Here is a 17,282-nt window from a genome sequence, read left to right as displayed (position 1 = left end):
AAACTAATTATCCACATAACTGTCCTCCTTTGCAACTAAATAAAATCTTTTTATTAAAATATTATAATATAATTTTTTTTTATATTTGGCAGTTTTCATTAGCACATTATTTTTCCAGTAGAAAGACTCTTCTGTGGAAAGAAATCCTCAAAAATGCTACCTAAAGACTAAAGTGTTTGTTTTTAAAAAAAACAAAAAACTACTTTTCTCCTTTTAGACTCCAGAAACAGTTTCCTCCTAAAGTGACTTCCTTTCTGGAAATGATTTTTGTTTCCAACCATATTGAGAATCCTTTTTTTTTTTTTTTCTCATTCCTTCTCTCTTATTCTTTCTCTTTCTCCCACCCTTCCTCCGTCCTTTTGCTTTTCTGGTAATAGCAGAGAGGAAGGAGGGGGTGGGCACAGGGAAGAGGGAAAAGAGAAAACAGAGAAAGAATTGCATGCCATTATGCCTGAATATATCCTTTACTTGTAGATAATTCCATCCGAGTTGCACTTTTGCCTTTTATTTCCGTTTTTGGACACCTCTTTTATCATCCAGCCAGCTGGGACAGACAAAGCACTGTTGGTGCCCTGAGCGACAGAACTCTGGTAGGGGGCTGGCTGTAAATTGACGTGGCATGGAAATTCTCCGCTAAGTTGTAGCAGCTTGCATGTTTCTCCTAAGATCAAGCCCAGCCTCCCAGAGCTGTAGCTTAATCATCATGGGTTCAACGACTTTACAGAAAAATGGATAGAAAAAGTCTTCGGCTCCTTTCTTTGGACTCAAATGTTTTCTTTTTGACTACCTATGGTTTAGCTGGAAAAATCAAAGCAGTTAAGTCTGTAACTTTCTTTTTGCAGCTAAAACAACAGAATTTGCTGCTCTCCCTCCCCTATCCTGCAATTTAATTCCTTACAGATTTTGCTATGGGGTGCGGACTTAGAAAGCTAGAAGACCCTGATGATAGCAGTCCTGGAAAAATATTTTCTACCCTGAAGAGACCGCAAGTGGAAACAAAGACAGAATTTGCTTACGAATATGTATTGCTGGATTTTACTTTACAAGGTAATTTTTGCTTCTATTTTATTTGTTAAATGAAATCTTTCAGAGAAGGCACTAGTTTTTTTAAGTGTTGCTTGTGAATTTTTAGACTAGTCTTCACGATAGATTGTGTAAGTCTAACAATAATGCTTTGTTTCTTGATTATATTTTTGAAAGATTTTTGTTTTGTTTGCTTCGTTTTTTGTAATATGGCTCATATGTACTTTATAAGATTAGAAAAAAATGCCTGGAATTATTTCTTTCATTTTTAAATCAAATGCTTATTTGTAGAAGGATAGATAAAAATATTTGACTTCCCAGCCAAATAGCTGTAGCCTTAATGACAGTTTGGGTCTTGAAAAAGATCTGAAAGTCACAAGAAGGTAGCATGTAAGGTACATGATTTGCATCGTGAGGAAGAGTATTTGCTAAGATAATTCTGAGGTTTCCAACTATGTAAAATTTTGTGACTGTGCTAATCATTTTATATTTTTGACCAAGCTAAACTTGAAGTTTGAAAATACAGTAAAAAAAAAAAAAAATTAAGGAAAAAAAGATAGTCTTCTGTAAGACACTTCCTTTGCTTGGTGCCCCGTCCCTAACAGAGAAACTCCCTGTTCCAGAAAGTTAGAAACACAAATAAACAAGCCCAGATGGCAGCCCTGCGGAAGGAGCAGAGGCAACTCAAACTCACAAATACTTTGCCTCACTTCTTTTGGAAACTTTAGAGTATACAACTGCATGGATAAAACTGAGCTTTTAAAATAGAATATCTTTAATCATGAGATACTGAAAATGAAATTTAGGATGTCTTGCTTGCTGTTAGAATTTCCAGATATCAGTATTTTAAGTTCTTATTACAAAGTTACACTTTCATTCTAATAAGGTACACATTTTATCAGTTAATAGAAAGTTTATACTAAATAAGTTATCATGTTGGATATTAATTTCTTTTCAACTTAAACACAAATTTTCCATTTTTTGGTTTGTTGTGTGAACAGTGCATCTTTGTGCCAGAAGCAAGAACAGCCCATTTTTCTTTGTCAAAAATTGAGCTAGCCAGCAAGCAAACTCCCTTCCAGGGACATACAAAATCTGTACATATACTTTCAACATATTCACATTTCTATTTTTATCTAAACCTAAGGCTGTCAAGGAAAAAATGTCAATACTTTTCATTTTATTTTTAATTATGGAAGTTAAAAGTGGATGGAGGAAACAGTGACAATCAGAGAACTAACCAATCATGTGAATTTTTTCCATACTTTTCAAAAACCATCCTTTGAGAAATATTCATGATGTGCCATGTTTTCTCCATTGATTGTTCTTATCCGTTATTTTTAGGGCATGTTTCTGTAAATTCATAGGACACAAACATACACTTTCCTTTACCTTAAAACCCTGTCTACTCAAACTTTAGGCCAGAGCCATTTTGATCTGCACTTTAAGAATTGCTGCACAATCCGCCCTAGGATCCCAGGTTTTAAAGTAACTTGACATTTTTTTTCTGCTTTATTTCCTTCTAACCATGCTAACAGTCTCGAACGAATGTGTATAAATGCAGTCATGCTTGAATCAGAAAGGTCTACAGCTTTCTTCAGGAGGCATTCTGGCTTTGTTTTTCCCGGAAGCCCTCCTCTCTGTGGAGGAGTGTCATTGCTCCCTCCACCCTAGGTGTTCGGAGGAGGTAACGGAATGTCACACTGTGAAGTGTAGGTACAGGCACAGATGGCCAAGGTTAGCACAGAAAGCAGGCACATATTTTAAAGTTGCATCTGGTTCCTATTTGGTTGAGGCGCCGCGTCTCCTGGTGCTCCTTTCTGTCCAGTTCTTCCACACTTTTTTTTGTTGTGTTTGTTTTGTTTTTGCCTTTGCCTTTGCCTCAGAAGCCAAGACTCTGTATCCCCCCTCAACTGCACAAGCCACCTTTCTTGATCCTGTTCTCTGACCTCCACCTGCCCCTCCAGTGTATAGAGGAACGAGGCGGGGGGTGGGGGAGTGGGGAGAACATGCCAGCCTTCTGTTCAGCGCGGGCAGCTCTGTCCTGGGATTGCTGTGAGTTCTAACTAGTGGCACCTCCTGCTTCTCAGGGGCCACTGGGAGCGACCTTTCAGGAAACAGAATGGTCTGGTGACAGCTGTGTGTGCTCATGACCCGCCTGTCTCGTACCTTGTTTTCCTCCATTTTTCCAAACAGAGGACATGAAACAGAGAGTAAAGTCTCAGTGGGTCAAGAGGAGGAGGCCCTTTGAAATTACCAGGACCCCATGTTCGGAAGCCTAATTATCCTGAATGATTTCTTTATTTTTCATTCAGTTTCATTCTCTATCTCTCTCTCTCTCTCCCACCCCCTCTCCCTCTCCCTCTTGTGTGCTCTCTCTCTCTCTCTCTCTCTGCTTCCCCACACTTTTTTTGGATGGGTGGGCAGGGGGACTTTGAGCCATTATTTACATCTCCATGGGAGAAATAATAGCACAGTCATTAAGTACACGGGACTCTGGAATCAAAGTTCCTGGATTCCGAATCAGGCTCTTTCACTCTCTAACTGTGGCAGGTTTGTAAACGTTGCTATATCTCAGTTTCCCCTTCTGAAAAAGAAGGGTTCTGATGGTGCTCACATAATAGAGTTGTTTTGAGGATTAAAGAGGATAATACAAGATAATCCACTTAATAAAAGTTAACTATTATTATCCATCCTGGCTTTGTGCCAGGTCTACCAACTGCACTAGTGAGATTTTAGTACAATTTTTGTGATAAGTTTTCTGGATTATTGTATAGTAACCCACGAATACGTATTTATGAGCGTGTGTGAGTGTATATATGAGCGTGTTACAGAATTTCTTAATGAATAGTTAAATTAACTCTGCAAAGGATCCAAAAGTGTTGGTTTCATCCTTAAAGCCCAGAAAAGAATCTGAATAACAATAGCCTTAAGGATTTTTAAAGCACTTACAGCTTTAAGATTAAAGGAGTTTTTACAATACTAAAAACCCAACAGGACAGATGGTAGCTTTGAATTTCTATTAAAATTATGTAAAATATATGAAGTAAAATGTTGCTGGCCCCTAACTTGCTTCCTTATTATTAAAAGAAGAAACTCTCATTTTTTTTTATCACTGCTGTTCACAGCAATCAATACATATAACATATGTATTCTGTAGAAGATGCTGATATGTACTGGAAATACAAAGAGGAATGAGACAGTTTCTGCCCTCAAGTATTTTATATTCTAAAGGGTCAAACTGGACAAGATCATGAACGCCTCAAAATCGGGAACTAGATCTTATCCACCTTTATATCCCCTGTGGCTAGCACAGTGTTTGGCACATGAACAACTGTCAATAAGTTTTATTGAATTAATGAATAAAAAAGTATAATACAAGATACAAGAGATGTCAGAAAAAGGAAAAATCAATTTTGAATAGGATCAGTTGGAATTGGAACCAGGACTTTAACTGACCCTGATGAACATATAGGGCTTATTAGTCAGAAAAGGATTAAGAGGCTGAGACATATTCAAGGACCACTGACTAGAGCAGTGAGCAAAGGGGCGGGGGCGGGGGGAGTTGTTGGAGAAAGGGAGAAAATGAGGTTGGAAATAAATGGAGTATGAAATGCTGTGACCTGGCTAAGGAAGGATTCTTTTATTCTACTGGAATTAAGTAGCTGTAAAGGCTTTTGAATGAGTAGTCAACAGGTACAGAGAAGTATTTTTAGAAGATTAGTGTGAGATTGAGTGGGAAGAGATGGGAGCGAGGCTACTGATTTAGAAGGCCTCTTGTAGTGGTCAAGGCTACAAGTGGACAATTAGGACACGCATGTGGGGAACAGCAAAAGGATGGAATGCATGGGGCAAATATAAGACAATATGAAGAAGGAACTTACTAGCTTTTGGCTGGCTGGATATGAAGGGACAGAAAGAATGAGGAATCCAGGATGACTTCCTGCTTCTGAGTAAGTGAGTGACTGAGCCTGAGTAACTGTGGAAATAATGATGCCTCTCACAGTAGGAAGGGCATCCCAGAGAGTCGGTGTGTGGTAAAGAGCAGTTCCGTCACAGGCATGCTGCATTTGAGGGGGCAGTGGACATCTTACAGATACATAAGGACTGCTTCTATGAGAGACTCTTACAGATACCGGAGCTGGAGTATGGTGATTTCCACAAGGATGAATTGAAATAGGGGAAGTCTTAAAGAGAGGGAATGTGGGAAGGGCATAAGCATCTTGGGCTCAGTTATCAGGCATATTTAGCCATATTGAGACAATTCAACAAAACTTCTTAAAAAGTTCTCTACAATTTTAAATTGTAGAGAACTTTTTAAGAATGAAGATATAGCCCTGAAGAGAACGCATTGAGGAATCAACAAGCAGCGAATAAAGGATCAGAAATGAGGGAAGGAAGCGAATGGGAGAAGAAAAAGAGAAAGGAAGGGCGGGTCCAACTAAATTTTCTGTATCTGTCTGAGTCTATTAAGTTCATGAGCATTTCCTCAAACAGTCAAAAGTGACGAAATTTACTCAAACATGAATGTAATCCCTGTCATAGTGCCTAGCCCAAATTCCTACCAGGTGATAAAACCTATATGGGGAGTTCCATTATATTTGAAATGGTGAGGTATTTGGTTTAGAAGAATAATAAAACCTCACAAATCCAGACTATTGTGGAAGAGAATGATCCCAGCCTGAACTGAAAGAGAAGAGAATCTCTGATAATAGCGTACAGTTGATCCTCTTAAATACTGATGTTGAGAGAAAATACATATACATTTCTATCGGCAGTGTAACTTATATCTTCTATCCTACATATACTACTTATATCTGGGTGGACAGCTACTCATTCATTGAACTAATATTTGCTGAGTACCTACTGAGCTAAGAGCTAGGGTACAAAGATAAATAAAGCCTAGTCCCTGGTCTTTATGAACCTGTACCCTAGTGAGCATCCTACGGAGGGACACCCAGTGAGAATGTGTACATCATACACTATACTATGATACAGGCTATGCTGGAAGTGTGAGGGTTATAGAAGCATATAGCTGATTGGTGGGATCCAGAAAGATTCCTTAAAAGATGGGTCACCTCAATCTGAGGTAGGATGTAAAGAATGAGTAGGACTTAGACAAAGGTTTGTACCCACAATAGAGAAAATACAACTGCAAATTTATAAGGAAAAAACAAACAACCCAATAGGAAAAAAATGCACAAGGAATTTGGACAGGCACTTCACAAAATAGTTAATCCAAAAGGTCAATGGACATGAAACTGTGCTCAACCTTATTAGTAACCGGGAAAACGCATGTGAAAACCACAGTGAGATACCACTAAAAATTATCCAAAATGGCTAAAATTTTAAAAGACTGATGATACCACATGTTAAACTGTACACCATTTTGGGGGGGGAATGTTTTAGCATTACCTGGTTAGCTGAGATACACCAAATACGGACGTGTGCGCATGCGTACTGTGAGGCACATACAAGAGTGTTCAGGGAAGTGTAATTTATAATAGCCCAAAAGAATGAACAACACAGAAATCCAAGAATAAGAGATTAAAAAAATCAGTTGTGGTATGCTCACACAATGGAACACTATACTGCAAAAGTCAGCAAACTCTTTCTGTGAGGGGCTACATAGTAAATATTTTAGTTTTTGTGAGCCACGTGGTGTCCATCACAATTACTCAGCTCTGCCATTGTAGTACCAACATACCCTATGTTATGAAATAAGCCATAGGCAGTACTTTGCCAACCTGGACTGTACTGCAGTGAAAATGAATGAACTAAAACTACGCAACCTACACAAGACAAATCTCACAGGCATAATGCTGAGTGAAGGAAGACAGACACTGGGGGCGCCTGGCTGGCTCAGTGAATACAGTGTGCGACTCTTGATCTCGGAGTTGTGAGTTCAAGCCCCATACTAGGTGTAGAGATTACTTTAAAAAATAATAATAATAATTAAAAATCTTAAAAAAAGAAGATAGATGCAGAAGGATATGCCACATGATTCCATTTATATAAAACAAAAATGGGCAAAACTGAACTATTGTGTTTAAGGCTGCATTCTTGGATAGTAGACTAGAAAGAAGAGAAAGGAAATGATGGCCATAAAATCCAAGATAGCCCAGAGTGGGAGAGGGGGATTGTGATGGGAAAGGGCAAAATGGGAAGCTTCTGGAGTGCCCGCCATGTTCTGATTTTTGAACGGATGGTAGTTACCCACGTCCTGTCAGTGTTCATGTTTTATTTTATTTTTGTATGCCAGTGACATTTCTACCCCTACCCAAAAATCTTTAAAAGATTAAAAAAAAAAAAAAAGGCTAAGTAGGAAGTATAGGTAAAGCAAATAAGGCTGAAAGACAAGATATACAAACTCAAAAACGAGAGAAAATTTCATGGTCTGTCCGGGAACCACAGATAAAACAGAATGGATGGAGAGAAGCTCAGGAATGAGGCAGCAGTGAAACAGAAAGCTGCAGGAGTCTGAAATGGTCATAATTTGATCTTTCATTTATCTGTCTATAGTAATGAACCCGTAGTTCAATAGAATTTTAGCATATTTAAAACTACAGTTACATTACTTCAATTAAATATACTAATGAGTGACTATAAAAATGGCAGCTTCCATGGAAACATAAAAGATTACTTAATTTGGATATTGTTCATCTAGCAGTTCATATTGCTAAATAATTTTAAGCATTTTGATAAGTAGAGTAAACCAAATATTCCTTTTAATATCCATATGTGAAATTGCTTAACAATTTATTATAGTCCAAAAGCTTTAGCCTAACTCATGTCTGAACTTTCACAAATTCTTAACATGACCCAAATCAATGGAGTTTTACTTTCTTATAGGCACTGAAGTGTATGGCTGTGGAGTAATCTTGTCTGGTTTAATCACAGCCTCACTACTTACTAGCAATTTGGACAAGTTACCAGATCTCTCTCTTCCTGGGTTTCCTTATCTGAGAATAATGACAGTATCTACCTGATGGAGTTTTGTAAGGGTTAATTAAGATTAGGCATGTAAAGCATTTCACATAGGGCCTGGCACAAAATAGGCATTTGGTATATGTTACCTATTATTTTTTACTATAATTCCTAAATATACATGGAGATTGACAGTCTATTCCCTTTTGAAAATATGGCGAAATTACTTGCCAGTGTTTGTACATTGTATGTTTATCTGAGGAAATAATGTTTCATAAATATTTCAAAAACACATACCAGTCTTCAGAAGTAAATTGGTGGAAAGAACATATATATGTCTTGGACAGTTTTCATAGAGTTATGTCATCAGAGCAAAGCTTTTGGCATTGAGCAAGTTCTTAGCTTTATCTGGAAGGTAAATCTTTCTTTTTCTAAAATGTGATCTTTGCCTAAGAAGCTTTTAAGCAAATGAGCATAAAAATGTCTATTGATATTTTATTTTAGAAACTATGAAGACAAATGTTAAAATGTTGCTTGACTTTCAGTGTGTTTCAATTTTAATCATAGAAATCCACTTTGCATTTATACAGTTTTGAAAGCAATTACAAAATATTTTCTTTCATCAGTAATCCACAATAGTCTTTAAGGTATAATAAAGCATTTACAAATAATGCAGCATCAATTTCACAGTAACCAACCACACCCAATAATGCTGTGAACAGCACCATTTGTTCCTTCTCCCAAAGAACTGAGAAAGAACGGAGGGTGGCTGCAGAGCTAGGAGGAGGAAGACGGATGGCTTGCAGCTGCTGCTCGCCGCCTGTGCTGTTCAAATTCTAGCCAAAACAACTACCACCTCCCCCTGAATTTCCTGGTATCAAAAGTAATAGAGCCAAGGGGTGCCTGGCTGGCTCAGTCAGTAGAGCATGTGACCTTGAACTCAGGATTATGAGTTCAAGCCCCACATTGGGTATAGAGATTACTTAAAAACAAAGTCTTAAGGGCGCCTGGGTGGCTCAGTGGGAAGCCTCTGCCTTCGGCTCAAGTCATGATCCCGGTGTCCTGGGATCGAGCCCCACATCGGGCTCTCTGCTCAGTGGGGAGCCTGCTTCCTCCTCTCCCTCTGCCTGCCTCTCTGCCTACTTGTGATCTTTGTCTGTCAAATAAATAAATAAAATCTTTTTTAAAAATTTAAAAAATAAATCTTGAAAAAAAGTAATTAGAAAAATAAACAACAACAAATTGACCCTCTGATATTACTGCCCCAGTATAAAGACATCAGATCAAAGGCTTGGCCTCAAACACCAAGCATGTTGTGGAGGGGAAGTACTCACTCTGGTCAGCACTGATGAAAATTCCTCTCTGCGCACAACTCTCCCCTTCCTCACACCTCTCAGCTCAGTCAGGCTTCTAGTCTCTTCTCAGCACAAGTAAGAATCGAAGGGACTTACATGAAGGGAAGTCCTCATAAAAATTCCTCGATTTATTTTTCCTCTCTATGCTCCTGGCTTTACTTTTCTTGAATGATGTTTAAAGCAAGTCCCAATGTCAGATAAGGAGGACAATTTGTTAAAAGAGTGAACCCCAGCCCTTCTATCACCATCCTTCTCCTCTTCCCATTAATGAAGAATTGGATCACTTTTTCTGTGTCCTAGGATGCTGGACACTGTCTATTGTGATCTAGGTGGCCCGGCCTGGACCTGAGCAGGCTCTAGTCAGCAGAGTTCCTGGTGTGACCCACAGCAGAAGTTGCAAACCAAGGAGATAATGGGCCATATTCAGCCTTCAGACAGGTCTCACTTGGTGTGCACAGTATTAAAATATTTGAATTAACTATCTTTTTTTTAAATGTGCAAATATTACATAAGAATCTGGATTTGGGGTTCTTCTTAAAAATTAGAAGATCCAATAACAACTGGGCCCACATGCTTATATGGCAGCCCTTAGCTGAACCTACTACTCTCTTTGGATGAGGTTCTGAGTCTTTTCTAGGTCCCACAGCCCCCTCCAGAACAGGTCCTTTCTTCATTTTAACAGCCTGGTGCCTTCAGCTGCCTTACTGGACACTTAAGTGTCCTTACTGGGACTCAGTGTACTAAGTCAGTGAGTTAGGAAGCCCTGATCTGGACTGTGAGCTTCAGAGCACCTAATCCACAGGGTGAGTTGGGACACGAGATCTAGAGCATGCATAAGGACCTCTGATCTAGAGTGTGAGTTAGAGACCTCTAGAATTCTACAGGATGGGAAGCAGGCCGTGTTTTGGGAATAAATCCAAATCTCTACAGTGATCTTTCTGGATATTTTTTAAGTGTTTTTTTTTTTTAAGATTTTGTTTATTTATTTGACAGACAGAGATCACAAGTAGGCAGAGTGGCAGGCAGAGAGAGAGAGAGGAGGAAGCAGGCTCCCCACTGAGCAGAGAGCCCGATGCGGGGCTTGATCCCAGGACCCTGGGATCATGACCTGAGCCGAAGGCAGAGGCTTTAACCCACTGAGCCACCCAGACGTCCCTTTCTGGAGATTTTTAAACCAACAATGACATCCTTGAAGATACCTTCACTGGAAGTTCTCTTTCCTGAACTGGACCACCAAGAGACAGACACAGCCCTGGTGTCTTAGTGTTTACTCTGTGCCAGGCACTGGGCTCACGTTACTATTGAACAATCTATGAAGTACTACAGTTACTTATCCTTGTCTCAGAGAGGCAAAGTAACTCATTTCAGATCTAGTAAATGACATAATCATGATTTGAACCCAGGTGATTTGCTTCAAGAGCCTAACACCCTGAGGAAAATACTGCATTGCCTCTCTTTCCGGAGGAAAGGACCTTATTTATTTAACAAAGCAGGCAACCATTGTATGGCACATACTGCACGACAGCTACTTTCTAGGAACAAACATTAACTTATTTAATCCTTCTGACAATCCTATAGGGTAGATCCTATTTTGGGTGGGGGAAGGGAGGGGTAGATCCTATTCTCATTCTCACTTTGCAGATCCTATTCTCAATCTCACTTTCCAGGCTAATAAGTGTCAGAACTAAAATTCGAATCCAGGTTCTAGAGTCTATTTTCTAAACCCATGCTCCATGAGAACCCTGGAGGTCTGTTCATTGAATATGTTACACCTAATTTTTTCATTTGTTGGTCCTTTAGTAAGTATTCTTAAGCACTTACCATAACTGTCATGTCTGTGCTGAGGGCTGCTTATCGAAAGGCACAGACCTGGGCGCCTGGGTGGCTCAGGGGTTCAAAGCCTCTGCCTTCAGCTCAGGCCATGATCCCAGGGTCCTGGGATGGAGCCCCACATCGGGCTTTCTGCTCTGCGGGGAGCCTGCTTCCCCCTCTCTCTCTGCCTGCCTCTCTGCTTATTTGTGATCTCTCTCTGTGTCAAATAAGTAAATAAAATCTTAAAAACAAACAAAAGGCACAGAGCTGCAGATAGAAGAACATACACACTTGAGGCAGTTCAATACTGATTATAAGGCACTGAGCCCAAAGAAACATGATCTTTACATAAACTTATGTTAAGATATGGTTGTATAATTTTTTTCTCCCTCTCTAACTTTTCTAGATTTCTCAGTTTGTAATTCCTCCCAAAACTGCTGTGTGTGTGTGTGTGTGTGTGTGTGTGTGTGTGTGTGTTTAGTGCATTAACATTTCTTTTGCTTTGAGACTCAAGACAATAACCTTACTTTAGTGAGAGTGCAAGAGGGTGTGGAGTTGACCTGGAAAGCTGGACTTATTCCATTGACATCACCAGAGAACGAGGTGTTCCTTAGAAATACATTCTCCACCGGAACAGGAACCCCCTTAAGCACCAATGTTATTCTGTTATAACTATCTTCTTGGTGATAGTTTTTAACATGTTACATAACTCTGCCTTTGAAAACCATATTCTGAAACAAGAGAATGGAGGGAATGAGTTCATTTTCATGATCAGTTTGGGACAACGAAGTATAGAAAGCCCATTAAGTGACCCTAAACTGTAAAGTTTTTATAGTTCTTTTATCTAGTTTTATGATTCATTTTATCCCTCTGATGTCATCTGTCTCCTTGTTACTGTCATTGTGTCCTTGCTCCTCCTTAGTGGGTCTCTGAGCCTCAACCAAATCACTTGGCACTGGACATGAGATGCTTTCAAGTTGTACACACAGGCAGAGAATTAAATAACACTGAGTCTCATAGTTGTGCCCTTTTCAATTCTTTTTAGCCCTTCCAATCAGTTTGGAATTAATGTATCTTTAACACCTCTCTAATGGCTAATTTTCGTTTTCAACAAAGAGAGAACAGAGGTATGGTTCAGAATCCTCGGTAGAGATCAGTATCTGGCTAGAATCTAGTATTTTCATTGTATTCATTTGTATGACAGCTTTCTACTTATGGTAAGTGATTCTGCTTTTATGGTCATATGAGAAATATAGATTCCTTTTGAAATAAATGGAAGTTTAAATGAAAAGTAAGAGGCATCTGGGTGACTCAGTCAGTTAAGCATCTGACTCTTGTTCTCAGCTCAGGTTTTGATCTCACGGTCATGGGTTCAGGCCCCCGCACTGGGCTCCACACTTTAAAAAACAAAAAAGAAAAGAAAATTAAAAGAGGAAATTTAAGAATATGGAAATCCAATGGTACTCAGATATGACAAAATTTGTGAATGTGTGCTCAGTGACCTAAGTTTGGGATACACCACCTCAGTCCAAACACGCCTGGTAGTAAGGGGAGCTGAAGGCTCCAGGCCTCTCATGGAAAAGCGGGTGATCCTTGTGAGGCCCACACCTACACTTAAAGACCTGAGTGTGTCAGACTCATGCTGTGCTTCCCGGCCAGCTGCAGCTGGGGTGAAAACTTGTCCAGGTGGCTGTCCCCTCCACCGTTCAGCCAGTGCCACACCAGCCTGCTGCTTCTGTGGGACAGCCCTTCACATACATCCAGATGGCATCCTGGGTCCTCCCTTCCTTGACACATAATTGTGGAACACCTGTAAGGGCCTTCAGACCCCTCACTATCCTGAACACCTTTTTTTAATGTACTCCAGCTTGAAACTGCATCTGATTTGGTCCTTAAATTGAACATAATCCACTTATTAATTCAACAAATATTAACTGAGCATCAGTGTGGTAGGCACTGTTCCAGGTATAACGAAGTCATGGTGAACAAAGTGTGACTATCCCCCTGCCTTCATAGAGCTTTCAGTGTGGTGAGGGAAGCAGACCTTAAATAAGATAACGGGGTGACGGGCACCTGGGGGGCTCAGTCAGGTGGGCCTCCAACTCTTGATTTAGGCTCAATCATGATCTCATGGGTCAAGGTATCAAGTCCCAGTTTGGGCTCCACACTCAGCGGGGAGTCTGCTTGAAGATTCTCTCCGCTGCCCCTCCCCCGACCCGCATGGGCATGTGCGCACAGGTACCCACTCCCTCTCTCTCAAATAAATCAATCTTTAGAAAGAGATAACCAGGTGAATACACTAGTATATTCTGATTATTATTTAGATGGTGATAAATGTGTAGGGGAAGGAAAACAAACGAAGTATTCCAGTGTTGCTATACTGAGCACAGAATTCAGTGAGCCAGCTTCCTGTGGAGGCAATTTTCTTTCAGATGACCATAATCACATTAGATTAACTGCTAACTTGTTTTTTTAAGATTTTATTTATTTATTTGAGAGAGAGAGAGGGGCGGTATAAGAGGGGGAAGGGCCAGAGAGAGAAGCAGACTCGCCACTGAGCAAGGATCCCGATGTGGGGTTTGATACCAGGAACCTGAGATCATGTCCTGAGCTGAAAGCAGATGCTTAACTGGCTGAGCCACCCAGGCACCCCTAACTGCTAACTTAAAATTAATCTGTGGTCAGCTGAAGTCTCTAGGGTTTCCTCCTTCCCCCACCAAATGAACATGTATTAAATCAGATTTTTCTCATTCTGTGTTTTGAGCTATGAAAAGAACTAAGAATTTATCCCTGTTCAGATTTTTTTTTAACATTTATAGCACCCAACCAAGAGTTCTTCAAATCCTCATTCTCTTAGCCAATGTATTTGCAATACTTCTTTGTATTTAATTATCATTTTTCATTGACTCCAAAACATTGTTGATTGTAAAACACCTTATTACTTTATGTACTGCTAAGGGAGAAAAAAATGTATGAATTAAACTATGACTTACTACTTTCTCACTTAGTTAATTTTTACCAATGATAAAACATCTTTCAGACATTTTTAAACATTAATTATTCCTTCCACCTCTCTCCTACATACATAGAAAAAGGAAAACTAAGTGCAATAAAGATATCCCTAAAACATCTTTAATTACACTCAAGCCCCAATTCTTCCAAATCATTTTCAAACTCAGAGCCTATGTGTCCCCTTTTTTCCACATAATTTTTTCCTCTGGGCTGTCAGGAGCATTGGAAATGCCACATTTCTTAAAAGACTGTTGGGCCTCTCTGAAGCACCTGACACCCATTCTACAGGTTTGCCACTGGGGCTTCCTTGATATTGCCAGAAGCTACCAATGGCAGTTTTCAGGCAAGAAACAGGGAACTAGGACTCACAGTTGTAGTTCAAGTGATCCTTAAATGGTTTGTTGACTGAAACCTCAAGCACTCTGTTTAGTCATGCCATATGGAAAAACAACCCAGCTTCACACAGGTAATATCCACTGTCTTTATCACCTGCCAACAGTAGTGGTTAATGCCAGGATAGATTTTCAAGCCAAGGCATATCCCTTACTCTTATATTGAATTTTATAATTTATGAAGACACACTTTCATAAAAATGAAATGCTCATCTCTACTCATGTATTTTTAAGTTATCATCTGTAATCTACATACATCTGTGTTTCACTTTTGTCAGGTAAATAGTATTTCTCATAAACTTCAAAATTTCTTATACTTTCATGAATTTTTAAGTTTTCATTTTTAAGCCTACCTCATTAAGGTCATCATTAAAACCAATGGGAAAGCATCAAAGTTTTTTTTTATTTATCTGTCATCATTTTGAGGAAGAAGTAATAAAACACCTTTTTAACGGGGTGCCTGGGTGGCTCAGTGGGTTAAGCCTCTGCCTTCGGCTGAAGTCGTGATCTCAGGGCCCTGGGATCGAGCCCAGTATCAGGCTCTCTGCTCAGCAGGGAGCCTGCTTCCCCCTCTCTCTCTGCCTGCCTCTTTGCCTGCTTGTGATATCTCTCTCTGTCAAGTAAATAAATAAAATCTTTTAAAAAAACACCTTTTTAAACCAATAAACTAGTGCCATTATACTTTAAAAAAAAAAAAACTTTGACCTAAATGTAAGACCTAAAGCTATAAAACTCCTAGAAGAAAATATATGGGAGAACCTTCATGACATTGGATTTGGCAAAGATTTTTCAGATATAATACCAAAAGCAGAGGCAACAAAAGCAAAAATAGGTAATGGGACTATAACAAACTTAAAAACTTCTGTACATCAAAGGGCACAATCAACAGAGTAGAAAGTCAACCTATGAAATGGGAGTAAATATTATATCCAGAATATATAAAGAACTCCTACAACTTAACAACAAAAATAACCCAAGTTAAAAATGGGCAAAGGGCTTGAATAGGCATTTCTCCAAAAATTATACACAAATGACCAAGGAGCATATAATGTTCAACATCACTAATCATTAGGGAAATGCAAATCAAAACTACAATGAAATATCACCCCATACCCATTAGGATGGCTACTATTAAAAAAAAATGTACTAAAAACAAGTGTTGACAAGGATGTAAAGAAATTAGATGGTAAACTTTATATTTTCCCACAATAAAAAAGGTTCTATGTCAAAGAAAATATATATCCTATATGTACATATTAAAATCTACTTTCTCCTTCTGAATTTGATGACCTTAGATACTATATATACACCGTTGACAGGAATGTAAAATCATGCGACTACTATCGAAAACAATATGGCCATTCCTCAAATAATTAAAAATGGAATTAACCATATAATTCAGCAATCACACTTGTGGGTATATATCCGAAAGAACCGAAAGCAGGATCTCATACAGATATTAGCACATCTCCCTTCATAGCAGCAGTATTCACAATAGGCAAGTAGAATCAACTCAAACGTCCACTGATGTATGAATGGATAAACAAAATGTGGTATATAGATACAATGGAATCTTCTTCAGTCTTGAAAAGAAATCCTGTCACATGCTACAACATGGATGAACCATGTGCCGTTATATTAAGTGAAATAAGCCAGTCACAAAAAGACAAAATAAGTTGACCTACGAACAACACAGGTTTGAACTACACAGGTTCACTTACATGCAGGTTTTTTTATGAATACAGTACAGTACTGTAAATGTCTTTCTCTTCCTGAAGATTTTCTTTGTAACATTTTCTTTTCCCCAGCTCACTTTATTGTAAGGAGACAGTACCTAATACAACGTGTTAACCGACTATGTTGCTTCCAGTTGACAGGAGGCCATTAGTAGTTAAGTTTTCAGGGAGTCAAAAGTTATCCGCAGATTTTTGTCTGCATGGGGGCTGATGCCCCAAACCCCACGTTGTTCAAGGGTCAACTGTAATGTATGATTCTACTTATATAAAGTATCTAAGGTCATCAAATTCAGAAGGAGAAAGTAGATTTTAATATGTACATATAGGATATATATTTTCTTTGACATACAACCTTTTTTATTGTGGGAAAATATAAAGTTTACCATCTTCACCATTTTTTAAAAAATTTTATATATTTATTTAACAGAGAGAAAGATCACAAGTAGGCAGAGAGAGAGAGAGGGAAGCAGGCTCCCTCCTGAGCAGACAGCCTGATGCAGGACTCGATCCTAGGACCCTGAGATCGTGACCTGAGCTGAAGGCAGAGGCTAACAATTGAGCCACCCAGGCACCGTATCTTCACCATTTTTACGTGTACAGTTAGTGGCATTAAGTACATACACATTATATGCAGATAAAGATTATAAGCAGATACCATATAATCTTTAATGATGAAGGTGGCATTATGGAACCAAAATAAATAATATTAATTATTATGAACTGCTGAGCACCTGGTAAAATACAGAATCGTTGAAGTATTTTCAAATATTCTATATTTACTAACAACTTAAGTGCCTTTTGAACTCAGTAAGTACCTCTTTTTTTTTTTTTTAATTAAAGATTTTATTTATTTATTTGTCAGAGAGAGAGAGGGAGAGAGAGCAAGCACAGGCAGATAGAATGGCAGGCAGAGGCAGAGGGAGAAGCAGGCTCCCTGATGAGCAAGGAGCCCGATGTGGGACTCGATCCCAGGACGCTGGGATCATGACCTGAGCCGAAGGCAGGTCATGATCCCAGCGTCCTGG

General features: G+C 39.1%; 1 protein-coding gene across 1 annotated transcript in view; it reads left to right on the top strand.

Moving 5' to 3' along the window:
* Positions 1–414: 414 nt before the first annotated feature.
* Positions 415–17,282, top strand: part of LOC111142932 (raftlin family member 2) — a 71,010-nt gene continuing 54,142 nt past the window's right edge. The window contains exon 1 of the mRNA XM_022496297.1: positions 415–1,047. Within this exon, the coding sequence (XP_022352005.1) occupies positions 909–1,047 (139 nt within the window). The 5' untranslated portion in view covers positions 415–908. The remainder of the gene's footprint in view (positions 1,048–17,282) is intronic.

The sequence above is a fragment of the Enhydra lutris genome, unplaced genomic scaffold (assembly GCF_002288905.1).
Source record: "Enhydra lutris kenyoni isolate GAN:26980312 unplaced genomic scaffold, ASM228890v2 scaffoldscaffold1, whole genome shotgun sequence".
NCBI lineage: Eukaryota > Metazoa > Chordata > Mammalia > Carnivora > Mustelidae > Enhydra > Enhydra lutris.
The sequence above is the reverse complement of the archived record's forward strand: the minus strand, read 5'-3'. Positions and strand labels throughout refer to the sequence as shown.